The following is a 13,012-nucleotide window of genomic DNA, read 5'->3' on the forward strand; positions in this document are numbered from 1 at the left end:
AAAGCGGGCGACACATTCCTGGTTTTTACAAATGCTTTGGAGAGGCTGGGATAAGTCGTTCCGAAATCACCAGGGACTGTCCCGGCCATAAAAAAAACAGGATGTGATTGGTTGGCTTCGGTTTACGTGAGCTTGTGCATGGAACATCTGTCCAACGGAAGAGGATATTGAGGACACGCGTGGACTTATGATATTACGGAAATGGACCAAAAAGTAATCAAGTGAAAAAACATTGAGCAACACACACACACTAAACACGTGCTAAATCTACACTGGTAACCGCAGTCCCTTTATACAAAGAAATTTATTATTCACATGATATACAGTTATGTACATGACACATACCTTGTCACCAACAAAAACAATTTCAAAACGTGATCAGGTTGTTTTTCCTCTTCCAAATACTCATACACATCACATATCACGGACGTAATATGGCGAATGACTCAAGGAGAACGCACGGCAATTAAAATTACTGACAAAGAGAAGCGAAACCCCTTCCCACCATTCGCTCCACATAATTTAGTGCAAGCCCAATAATGCGTCGAGGCGGGCGGAATTTTGTCTGCGTTTCGAAACGAACACGTGGCACAAAATAAAATGAGGCCGCTTCTACTGCTGCCATATATATTATTTATACTTAATCTCATAGCGGGGGGTTCCACCGGGCTGGACGCAATAGCGTGACATTTCGTTAAAGATTTTTCCTCTTCTTTCTCAACTTCTCCTAAGACGTGCGCTCCTTAACGGCACGAACACAAAAAGTGCACCGTGGCAAAATGGACTCTGTGTGATAGCGCTAACATAGGGTTGGGTTGGTGGTAGTTGCAGTGTTGAGAGACAACAAAGACAAAGATCCCCCGTATAGCCTTGACATACTGTTAGGGCAAGTGCTGTTAGCGAGCACCTATGAAGGCCGACACGGCACACGAGGGGGTGGGTGGCACAGCACCACGCCCGGCCGCCTTTGCCCCCACCTCACCCCCCCCCCCAAGTGGCGAAGTTTACACACCGCACCAGGTACTCATTTGAGGCTGAGTCGACCTCGGGGAGGCCCATGATCGGTTAAGATAATCGTCGTTGGCGTGAGCGGGAATCGAACTCGGGTCGCCGGGTTCGTAGCGCAGCGGGCTAAACCGCGCCAACCGCTACACTACCGCTCCGCAAAGACACACACACACAAGCACATCCCAGGAGAGATAATATCCACACACAGGTATGAGACACAGACCAGGAGATAGACATTTCAACGCACACGCACACATAAGGAGATACACACACCAGGAGACAGAGGAACATACTCACACACAGATATAAGAGACCCAAACACAATTTGGATAGACATAAAATCACAGTTATAAGGAGAGAGAGACACACACACACACCAGGAGATACTGAGACACGCGCAGCCACTCGTTTCCTATTTTTCCATTCGTCTTGCGTGTCGCTCCGTTAGGCAAAATTCACAGCTACAGAGAGCGGAGCGACACGCGTGACCGAGCGGAAAGGTCACGTAGAGCTCGATGGCCCACGGGACCCCTAGCGACAACCCGGGACCACTATCACCACAACAACCGCCAACCCCCCCGGGGGACTAGCACGTGGACGCCGCGTGGACCCACGTGCACTCCCCGTGAGCGCTGTCCCCGATGCACATTCAAAGAAGGACTTTCAATGGATATGCTGCATGCACGCCGCCGTGACGTTAAAGGGGGGCTCGAACGGTTCTTGTCAAGCCGTCCTGCCCGAGCGAGCCTTTTCCCACTTGCACAACCCCTGGAGATTAACTCGGCGAGCTCCCCTGTCTCGCACAGCCGTCCGACAAGCATTTATTCCCCCCCCCCTCCCCTCCCGCCGTCTCGAATGCAAATGCTGCGGCATTACGCATGGACGGGCCCGCGGTGGTTAACCAACTCCCCCCCCCTCCGCCACAATAATGCCGAGCGGGGCAAGGCGCCCTCGGTCATTTTCCGCGCGATACTGGAGGTGGGAAGAGGGGAGGTGGGAGGAGGGGTGGTTGGCGGGAGCACAAATACATTGTTCATCAGACACGTTATCAAACACGTGCGTAGGGAATTTGGTCTGCGTGGCCAATTATTCCCACCAAAGGCTCACCGCGGCTTTCGCTTTCAGACGGCGGCGGCAGCCGTCAATTCGTGCGCTCGTTTGCGAGCGTGTGACACCACGGCCGGTCCCCTCTTTGAAGTGAGATGTGTCCCGATAGGGCACCTCATTTACTTCCAAGTTTAGACCACCGACGGCGTGTCCGGGACGCTGAGTGCGCCGAGAGCCGGTGACACGTTGTGGACACGATGGCTTAAGTAGCACTAGGTAGGGCGTAGGGTTTTCGCGGTTGTGCCTGTAACCAGCTGTCCCGATGTGTTTTCGGGTCCGTACCGCGCGCTACTTGACAAGGCAATCGGCTTCATAACCCAGGGGAAAATAAAACACCAACAGCAGCCACCAACGCCCTATAATGACGCTGCTCAATCCAGCTCCTTAACAAGCTCTCAACACGTGGTACGAAACGTCTGACGTAATGCCGAACAACACACGGTACAAACCGCAAAACCCATCGAGATTGCCGAGAGCCTGCTATGAAGTCAGCCAGAGGTGCGGGATAAGTCCTGTTATGGGGTAACAATGCTGTCCGCGTAGGTATTTTTACCCAGGTCAGGTGTGCACACGCTTTGACATCCTTGAAATTAAAACTACAGTACTTGCTTTCGCCTGCACTTGGGTCACAACCAGCGTGGTAAAGAACACGAGGAGGGGACAACACTGTATTCCAAGAACGAAGGCCCTGTCAACGCTACAAGCCAGCACGTTTACTTTTGCATTTCGCAGCCGAGCCCAGAAATCTAATTACAGGTTTCAAACTGAAAAGAGCATTTGCCGGCTCACCGTTAATGCCTGGTTTGACGCAATTAACACAAAATAAAAGTGCTCATTGCAAGCTTGCAATCTCCGTCTGGGCTAACCCAGCGGTGGCTGCTGCAGGCGGGGAAATGAATTTCACAAAAAAAATCGCACAATAGCCGTTCTCAAAACTCCACCTCCTCGTGTTCCCCGGACGAGAGCTTTACCCACGCGTGCCGATCAATCGGCGCCCCGCGGATGATGCGTTTCACCCAAATTCATACGTCAATTGATGGCGTGCGTATCGAAGGATCGATTTGTACCGGAGAATGGAGAAGATTGGCTGCTGTGGGTAATGGGGTTTTGGGGGGGGGGGGGTGGTGGTGGGCAAGGGGGGAGGGGAGTTGAGGGGCTGCAAGGACTGAGTGGGTGGATCTACCAGATCAGCCCACGGTCACGGAAGGTTTCCGCCGAAGCGTGTAACCATCCGCGCGGATGCCTGCAGTTGCCGCCGCGTCCTTCTTAAGCGATCTCCCTCCACTCCCCCCGCCCCAAAGGGCGCATTGAGAATATTGATATGGAAGGCGGGAGCCAATCGTTCAGCGCATTGGAAATGAAATGACACGGCGCGCGGGAAAAAAAATACAAAATGGGGGGCTCCATTCAATGTCACGTCCACGGGAAATGAGAAATAATCCTGCGCGAGGAACAGCACCGAATGGATTTGAATTTCATAAAACACCACTTCGTACCACACGTGTTGCACATAGAAATTAATTCATTAACCCCCCCGCCCCGCCTGCCGCCCCTTCCACCCCGACCATCTGGGAATCTTATACAGAGACCCCACCACCAATTTCGAACCGGGGGGGTCAATGAAACGTTAAACGACAAACAAAAAATAAACATCCATCGACGACCTGTACTGTTTGGACTACGGTGTCGTTACAAAAAAATACAATCTCATACACAGCATGTTTTTTTTTTAGACGACACACCTTTGTAAATCACCCCAAGACAAGAGTGGAGAATAAAAAAAAACAATTATGAGCATCAGAAGAGAAAAAAACCCTAATTATAATTGAGACTACAATTTCCTACATTGAAAAAAGCATAAACATAATCAATAAACAAACTAACGAAATCGCCGACACCAACGTGTTTATACAAATTGCAATGTTCATCTTATACAGCTCCAGCTAACAATATGATAAATTAAAGGGGTTGGTGATTGTTATTATTTTTAAAGGGCACGAAATGAGAAAACTGATATTGCAAGAACTGCCACCGCCACGTATCATATACAGACACACAATTACCACTGTAGCCTCGTGAGATTCACTACTAGCCACAGCATACGGACAATCAGAGTATCTGTTAAATATGCAGTGTTTGCAGTACATTGCGTACATTTATACACGATGGTCACAAAAGTTTTAGGCTGTAAACCAACAAAGGTTTCCCCATGATCAGGTTATAAGTGCGAATTCCAGTCAGGATTTTTCCCTCCGTCATTCGTTCGTTCGTTCGACCCCGTTATTCCTTCTTGGGGAGTGGCGGGGGGGGTCAGCAAGACAGCACAACAGAGTGAAAAGTAAACAGCAAAAGTGCTACGGACTGCCGCAAAAACGTGGAGTCGCCACCACCCCCACGCCCGCTAATGAATCGGTGCCGATTTAAAAGCAGCACCCAATGCCCCTCAAAATGTATTTCGCGCTGATAATTAAAAGGGCCCCCCCCACCACCACCACCGTCATCGCTCCGTTCGTGCGCGACATCCCGGGGCGCTGAGCGGTCAGGCGATGCCGTCACTACCCACGGACCCCCCCACCCCCACGATGCGGACAGTTAATGAAGTGGTGGTGGTGGTGAAAAAAAAAGATGTGAGCGTTCATGTAATGTTTCTTAATTATTACGCTTTTATCGTGGGCGACGTGTTTCATCGCAGCGTGTCTGTTATTTTTTTCTATGTATATTTCTTTTTTGCTCCTGTAAATGGATCAAAATCGCAAGCGGTCCCAAGGCAAGGCATGCACACCCGCGTAAGCTACCCCCCCCCCCGCGTCACATGATTCCACATTGCCCCCCCCCCCCCATCAAACACGCTCCGCAAAATCTGGGCTCGCCATCCTTTAAAGGAGTCACCACGTGGCACCGCGGGGGCATTTATTTATTTTCACAGCGTTACACGCCAGAGGACCGGGGGGCGGTGTTCCTCCAAATGTCGCTCCCTCGTCCACCATCCCAGCCGTCTTTGCACTCCACTCGAGGGGAAAAAAATAAATTCCGTGCACGTTAGGGACAACACATCGGTGTTGGTAACCCCTGCACAGAAACAATTCTCATCAGCGCCAGGGAACACGCAACGGCACGGCTTAGCGCGAAAGGCTGGGAGCTCAATTCTCATCACCGGACCAACGCGGTCACTTTGGCGGAAAGCATTTAGAGAATAGAGGGACTGGCTTTACCACCGGGGTCATATTTGGGCCCTGTGGCGTCACCCAATCACACGAGGCGGTGGCTCTGCTGTTTGCAGCAAATAACTACAGAAAATGGGTTTTGAAATGTGTTTTTGCTGGCAGAACGCGAGGCCCTTTCCCATTGCTCAAGAGTGCACACGCATTTCACTTTTTTTTTTTTAAAAACACACGTTACGAAAAGTAAAAAGATGGAATTCCACGTTGAGAATAGGCTAGAACGTAACGTACGGATTGTGTAACTTAAAAGAAAAATATCGTTGTAAAAATGTCCCAATTGCATTGGAAATATATATATTTTTAATCCCTCCCCCCCCCATACCCCCATCATTTGAAGCGAAAATATCTGCAAATAACATTACGGAAATATCGGATAGATAACATTCGCCTGGGATTTTTTTTAATCGAAAACAAATTTGTTTTATGATCACAACATGGCACGACGCCAGAACCCACCAGAGCAGCGACTCTTTAAGGTGATTATCGCACACGTGGAAAACAACGCAGTGTACAGCAAGACTATCCTGGCGGGGTGACGGGGAAAGGGAGGGGGGGGGACACAACACGTGTCGTATGACATACCGAACTTTAGACGCACACGGTCCCCTCAATCTGCCTTCAGCTCGCCAAGTAGAAACAACAGAACCCCACGATTGGAGCTTGAACCAACCGCGTGACTAAAAAAGGCAAAATGACGACCGCCCAAGAACTGCGTGCTGAACGGGAAGACTTCCCAACTCACGAAACTAACGAGCAGCAGTGGCGGCAGCGGCGGTGGCAGGACGTGTCTCTTACCCCGCAACAGTGCCCGCATTAAAACAACATTTGATTGGAAAGAACACCGACGGCTGATACCCATTAACCGGAGTCCAATCTCTTGCAATCGACGTTATTAAAGTTCACATTGTCTTGCACGTGTACACAACGATAAAATGGAAATGAGGAGAGTGACACCGTCAATATCCGGGGCTTGAGCGGCTGGCTCCATAAAATAATGTGAAGTTATCGTGTGTAGTAGTAGTAGTAAAACTAAAACAATCTTCTTACACGGAGAAGGTTGTGCGATCTGCAAGCTCCTTGCCTGTCTTTTTGGCTCCGCTGGGCAGCTGCTGCTGCTGCTGGAACCGGACCGAATGTGGGCCTCACTGCACCGGCACAAGGGTTTCGCTTTGTACGCTCACCCCGTTACCCGCCAAACGTCGTCAATTTCCGCGCACACAAGCCTTCAAATCACGACGACGCCCTATTCTGCCCGTAGAGTGCACAACCGCAAACGTTGCACCGCATTGCAACAATACAGAGGGTCCACGCCCCCCCCCCACCTCCCCCCGCTTGACGATACGCCAGGTTAAGAGAGGCACGTTTTCACGTTTACAAAGCAGCAACCGCTCGACCCTTTCTCGTATCGCTTGGCAGGCAACGATTAGCCGGGCTGGAGCAAGCCGGGGCTCAACGGCAATGTAAGTCACAACGCTTCTCCCTCGAACATGTCCCGCTTGTCTGAGCGTTGGCCCAAGGTCCCCACCACACCCCTCTACTGTGGTTAAGAACGAAAAGTGGGAAAGGGAAAAAAAACGAAGCGACGTTTTTTTTTTTTAAAATCATGTCCTTGGATTATCACGCCGCCGCGAGGGATCACGATTCATCCGGCATTTGTTCCGATGCCGTTTTTGATTTCGACGGGGATTTATAATTCGCTTCGCCAAGGAATGTCGTCAACGCGGAGCGGAAGAAAAGTATTAAGAAGTAAAGTCCCGATACGTTTGACACTTTGCAACCAGTTTTACGGGCATCGACGTTCAGTCTTTTACAGTGACGGTGTAAAAAAAAAAAAAAAATTCTCAATGATGTCCCGTTACGAAGGGAAACGCGTCGCACAGTGGCTGCGCTGTTGGCTTGACTTCCTGACGACGACGACGACGTTCCATCCTGGTGTGGACTTCGGCGTGCGAGCCGAGCACGGCGCTCGTTCACTCGCTCACTCGCTCGCGGGCGAGAGGCGAGGCAAACAAAACAAAGTCACCGTAATAACCAGGCCACAGACCTACGGTCGTTCAGTGAATTATTCGGTTTTTTTTTTTCTTGGCCCGTCGATTTGTGCACGGAAGTAGCGGAAATTCCAAGGGGCCGTGGTTGTGAACGTGTCCCCCGTCATATCACTGTTTCGTATGCGGGAGGTAAGTGGACGGGTGTTTAGAATCAAAAGTGAGGTTCTTGCGCTGGTCCCGTTCATCATCAATGATAATCATCATCATCGTCATCATAATAAACAAAAAAATATCAAGGACAAAGTTGACTTCGATATATTTTCAACGTAGATTTTGCTTGATGCCACTATTGAGGCATTTGAAACCTGCTGACATGTGCACAGATCTCACCACGCACACACACAACCAGTCCATTCCACACGAATCCAAAATGCTTAATATACTCAAGCGTTAAGTACACCACTACACTGTAATACTCCGCCCAAGTACTGTACACAGAGCTTAACTAACTTCCAATGTTTTTGACAATGTCACTCTACATTTTTTTATTTTATTAATAACTGACAAAGAGGTTATTTATCCTTTGAAAGATTAAGACCTCTGCGGTCCGTGTGTGCAATGTTGAGTGCATTAATACCATAATCCCTAATAAACTGTACACGGGGAGAGAAAAACGAAAAGGGGGGGTTGTGTGTGTGTATGTGGTATGGAGATCAATCCGCCTGTGTGGTGTGTGTGTGTACGATGGCAGGCAGCAGTGGCACGCATTGCCCGCTGCAGTAAACGCCACGAAAAACGTGGCCCAACCCCCCACCCTTCTCGTTAACCCACAATCGCCGGACAGACATGAGACAGGAAACAACCATCACACCCCCCCCCCCCACCCAAACCCCACCACCACCATCCCCAAAATCTAACGCAAACTCTAAAGAGGGGGGGGGGGAGGGGAAGGAAACACAAAAAAATCGTAATCCGCTTTGCGTGCCCCGCTTGGCCCGCCGTTCAAATCCACACGACGTCGCAGTCCGGCACGTTCCTCTCATTGTCTCTCGCTCTCTCCTCGTCGCTTGGGAACTCGCGTGGAGTCGTCGCGGTGGTGGGGAGGGTGGGTGGGAGGAGTCGGTGGTGGTGGGGGGGGTGGATAAGGTTGTGGAGGCCCAGGCCGGCGAGAGCCAGGCCCTCGTGTTGCCGTCCAATCCTCGGAGAGCTGGCCGCCGCGCGGGTCGAGGGTAGGGTAGCGGCGGTTCGCGGCACGGCGCTCACTGCACGGGCGCTGCGGCGCGGTGCGGGGCGGTGGCGCCCGCGGTGGCGTTGGGAGGGTGCAGCACGGGCAGCGGGTGAGCCTCGGTGTTCAGCACCCAGTGATCCAGCGGCAGCAGGTCATCCTCGGAGAAGAGCAGGTAGAGGTACCTGCCGAACAAGACGCAGCCATCACCGGGACCGCGCGGGGCCATGGCGATCCCAGTGGGGCCCCCCCGCAACAGGCTGAAGGGGCCAGGATGCTGGGGCTATCTGGAGGGGTTCAATTGGACGGGGGGCGGTGGTGGGGGGCTGGGGGGCTTTCACCCGCCGCAACGGGGCCCATTCCAACCACGCTACGACGCGGTCCCCCAGCCACCCGCCGACGTCAAATAGCGGTGCCACCCCTGGCGGCAAGGTCAGCGGTGTGTCCTTACCAGCGGAGACTTTGATTAACTATTTAATCGAACAAAGACGGTCACTCGCATCGCGCGCTTGCAGATGCGCTTCTGCGGCCGGTCTGGAACGCCCTTCCCTCCGATATTAGGAAGCGACTGGAGCAAGATGCACTTTTAAATCTATTACTGAAAACGAATTTCTTTCCAACAGCTTTTTTGCGTAGAATTTATTGTGCCACGCCCACCCCGCGCCTCCGATTAGCGCGGTTGGCTACGTACGGTGTGAAAGAAGTTCAACGTACATACACACGTACAAAGGTGCAGCCCTGCAACTGCCCACACCCCCCCCCCCCCCCGCAGGTGGACGGTGCCTTTCCACCAGAGAGAGCTCTACAGCTTTATTTTTTTTACCAGGTAAGGCCCACTGAGCTCTACAGCTCTTTATCAGAAGCAACCTGGCCACCAATGTCGATATTTAAAGCAGCCAAGCGCTCTTAGCACGTCGACTCTAAATGTGGAGGGGGAAAACCCGGAGGGACCAGGAGAAAAATCCACGCGACCACGGGGATAGAGACGCAAACTCCAAATATACAGGAATCAAGGTCGGGATCGAACCCACGTCCCTCCTTCATACCAGGTGAGGTAGTTAACACTTTCACGTTCCGAGACGTCTCAGAATGCGCGCAGGCGGTTCAGCGTTCATTTTATTTGGAGAGGCGTAGCGCCGTTGTTTTGCGAGACATTTCTACTCACCGCAGAGAACCGTCGCGACACGACCCGCCTCTACGATAGCTGGCGCAAAACTGTGCCACGCGCCCTCCCCCGCATTGGCCTTGTGGGAAGCCTCGGTATCGATAAAGCTATTTTAAATTTTGATTTAAAGCTTTCGTGATTGCAGGGATTCATATTCTTGGTTCTTTCGGTAAAGTCACCACGTAGAAGGGAAACAATAAAATAATAAAAACATAAAACAATAAAATTCTCACGACGTTTCGACTGCAACACAAGCAATCATCATCAGAAAATTTCAAATTTTCTTGCTGTGGTTTTCACACCTGATGATGATTGCTTGTGTTGCAGTCGAAACGTCGTGAGAATTTTATTGTTTTTTATATATTTTTTATTTTATTGTTTCCCTTCTACGCGACTTTACCGAAAGAACCAAGAATATAAAGTACAGTTGTCCCTCACTATAACGCGGTTCACCTTTCGCGGCCTCGCTGTTTCGCGGATTTTTTTTAGTGTAATTTTGCATGCTTTTTTTTTCCTGCGTACAGTATGAACGCGCATTGTGTTCGGCGTCCTGATTGGCTAAGGGAGAACCGCACATGTGTTCTGCGTCCTGATTAGCTAAGAGAGTACAGAATGCGTTCGGCTAGCCAGATTTACAAAAATGTTTGGGCTTGAAAACAGGTTTTGATCTTTGGTTTCATTTACTAATATTGTACTTATTTTTTTAAATCTGCGAAAGTTTGAACTTTGAGAGTGTTTAAATAAGTGAGAAATGTGAGAAAATGTTAATGCCTGTCTGAGAAAAGTGTATAAAAGTGTGTGGTTAGGGGTTTTACGGCCTTAAAACATGTATAATAATTGTAAAAAATAAAGCTGATCACTTCGCGGATTTCGTCTATTGCGGGTTATTTTTAGAACGTATCCCCCGCGGTAAACGAGGGACCACTGTAATTTTGTTTAAGTTTTTCTTCCAGTTCCGTTCCGATGACGTACACACGTACACGTACGTCATCGTAACAGAATCTGAAGAAAAACCGATGACGTACGGACGTAGTGTACGTCATCGTTTTTTGACGTACACTACGTCCGTACGTCATCGGAATGGGAGAGGGTTAACATCTCGCCACCGCGGGCAGGCGCCAGTGGCCGCGCACGCAACTCACTTGAGGGTCTCGGCCAGGAAGAAGCTCTGCTGGACGTCGTCGTGCATGGGTGACCCCGAGTACACGTCCTTGACCCCCGAGTAGCCTCCCGACACCTTGCAGTGCTGCTCGATGGCCTGCCGTGGGGTGGGGGGGGGCGGGGGACACGAGGAAGCGGAGCATCAGCAGAGGCTACGCACGCAGCGACTCTAAAGAGAGGCCAGCGGAGACCAGAACTTACGAAGACACGAGGTGACAGAAATGACCCGATGATTTTTTTTATATTTTTTTGTTTCCTTCTAAAAAGATTGGGATTACAGCACACAGCAATCATCGCCAACCCCTCCCCCTCCTCTAGCACCCGCCTTGACAGAGAGTACACGAGACCCGGGCGAGGAATTCCCACGGGGTAAACTAGCGTAGCAAAAGTAAGAGCATGGCGGGGGGGGGGGGGTTGCTCACACACTCTCTTGTGCACACAGAACAAGAAAATATAACCCACCAGGGCGACAATCGTACTACGACTGCTCACTTGTTCTCTACCCAAGTTTTTCTGTTTACGACTCAACGGACACACATGGGAATACATTGATAAGCAATGTACTCTAAATCAGTTTGACACGTAGTAGCAGTAGCCTTTCGCGACCAATATTATCCATAATAAAGGTTTTTTTTTTGGGGGGGTCAGATCGCGTAAATATAAATGCGTCGTTAAGACCGAAACAGGAGGACTTCTTCACAATTCCTGCTATCGCCTGATGAAGCTTCCTCTCCCAACACACCGGCTATGCTAAAGAAATAACTGAATTGGCACGTTTTGTTTACGTGACAAACCTTACTAATTGGCTGCGTCGGGTGGCGGCGGGTTTAACGACACATTCAAATTCACGCGAACCCCCAAAAAAACCTTTATCATGGTACTTAAAATCCGCAAATAAACAAAGATGCAGTTTTGTTTTAGAGAGGACGTGACCCCGGCCTAGAGAGCAAACAAAAACACTTGATGGGCCAATAGATTGACCGCGATTGCTCACTGGAGACACGTCCGGACAAGTAGCTGAATTATAATTTTTTATGATACCGTGGGTAGAGCAAAGAAACCCAAAATTAGAATTCCCCAGCATGCGTAACAAGTGGTGAGCGATCGCTAAACTGGTCCTTGGCACACCCCTCCCCTATCACCAATCCACACTAACCAGCACGGTGGAAGTGTGGTCAAACAACTCCCACGACTTTAATCTAGCAGTGAATTGACAAAGTCATGAAAATGATCACGATCATCATTCTACTACTACCGCGGACACGACTGTGATGTTCGTCCATCATTCCGAAGACCAGCCTCTGTGCGCACGGCCGTCGTGGTGGACATGTGGGCACCGCGGTGGCGAGATGTTAACTACCTGGCCTGGTGTACAGGAGGTCGTGGGTTTAATCCCGACCCTGACGCCTGCTGCTGTATATTTGGAGTTTGCGTGTGCTTGCACTGCGGTCGCGTGGATTTTTCTCTGGGTTCTCCGAATGTTCCCTCCACATTTAGAATCAATGTGCGTTTAGATGATTTGGCGGCTATAAAAAAAAGAGCTATATAGCTCAGTGGCCCTTACCTGGTGAAATAAAAAAAAATAGTTTAGTTATGTGGTGAGCAAAGGCACTGCCAAAGCTGGCTTTAAAGATACGAGCATTTTAGCATCCGTGTCAACAATGGGCTCGTCTCGTGCCCATCATCCTGCCAGAGGACTGGCAGTGGTGCAGGTTCTCTTTCCATTTCCCTGTCTTCCGCCAGCGCTCGTTGCGTTGGTGACCAGCGCACCCGTCAATTAAAATTAACGTCATCTGCCCACCGCATCAGTGGTCTTTCCCGTGATCGCTGTCCCAAGTGCACATCATTGTATTATGATCTATTCCAAACATTCCTGTCTCTGCTATGGGTTCGCACGAGTTCCTTTTTCTCACCGACCATTTCTGGCAAACGCGGTCCAACTGTCCCACGATCTGTCTGCGATGCCCGTGAGCGTCCCTCTTGCACAAGCTCGCAGTTCACAATCACAAGTGGAACTGTGCGGGTGAAACGGAGCCACGCGGGAATGTCGGCTGTGGCCAGCTGGCCGTGTAGGAGCCATGCCGAGCAGAGGGGAAAAAACCGGCAGTGGTCGGCGCCGTCGTTGCCGGCGGTTTGG

At 50.5% G+C, this 13,012-nt stretch overlaps 1 protein-coding gene across 1 annotated transcript in view; it reads right to left on the reverse strand.

Moving 5' to 3' along the window:
- Window positions 1-285: 285 nt before the first annotated feature.
- Window positions 286-13,012, reverse strand: part of LOC116953385 (mannosyl-oligosaccharide 1,2-alpha-mannosidase IA-like) — an 88,901-nt gene continuing 76,174 nt past the window's right edge. Inside the window, exons 11-12 of the mRNA XM_032973533.2 lie at window positions 10,857-10,972; window positions 286-8,734 (exon numbers count right to left, since the gene is read on the reverse strand). Of these exons, the coding sequence (XP_032829424.1) occupies window positions 8,584-8,734; window positions 10,857-10,972 (267 nt within the window). The 3' untranslated portion in view covers window positions 286-8,583. The remainder of the gene's footprint in view (window positions 8,735-10,856; window positions 10,973-13,012) is intronic.

This window comes from Petromyzon marinus, chromosome 51 (assembly GCF_048934315.1).
Source record: "Petromyzon marinus isolate PM22_M1 ecotype Great Lakes invasive population chromosome 51, UKy_Petmar_22M1.pri1.0, whole genome shotgun sequence".
Classification (NCBI taxonomy): Eukaryota; Metazoa; Chordata; class Hyperoartia; order Petromyzontiformes; family Petromyzontidae; genus Petromyzon; species Petromyzon marinus.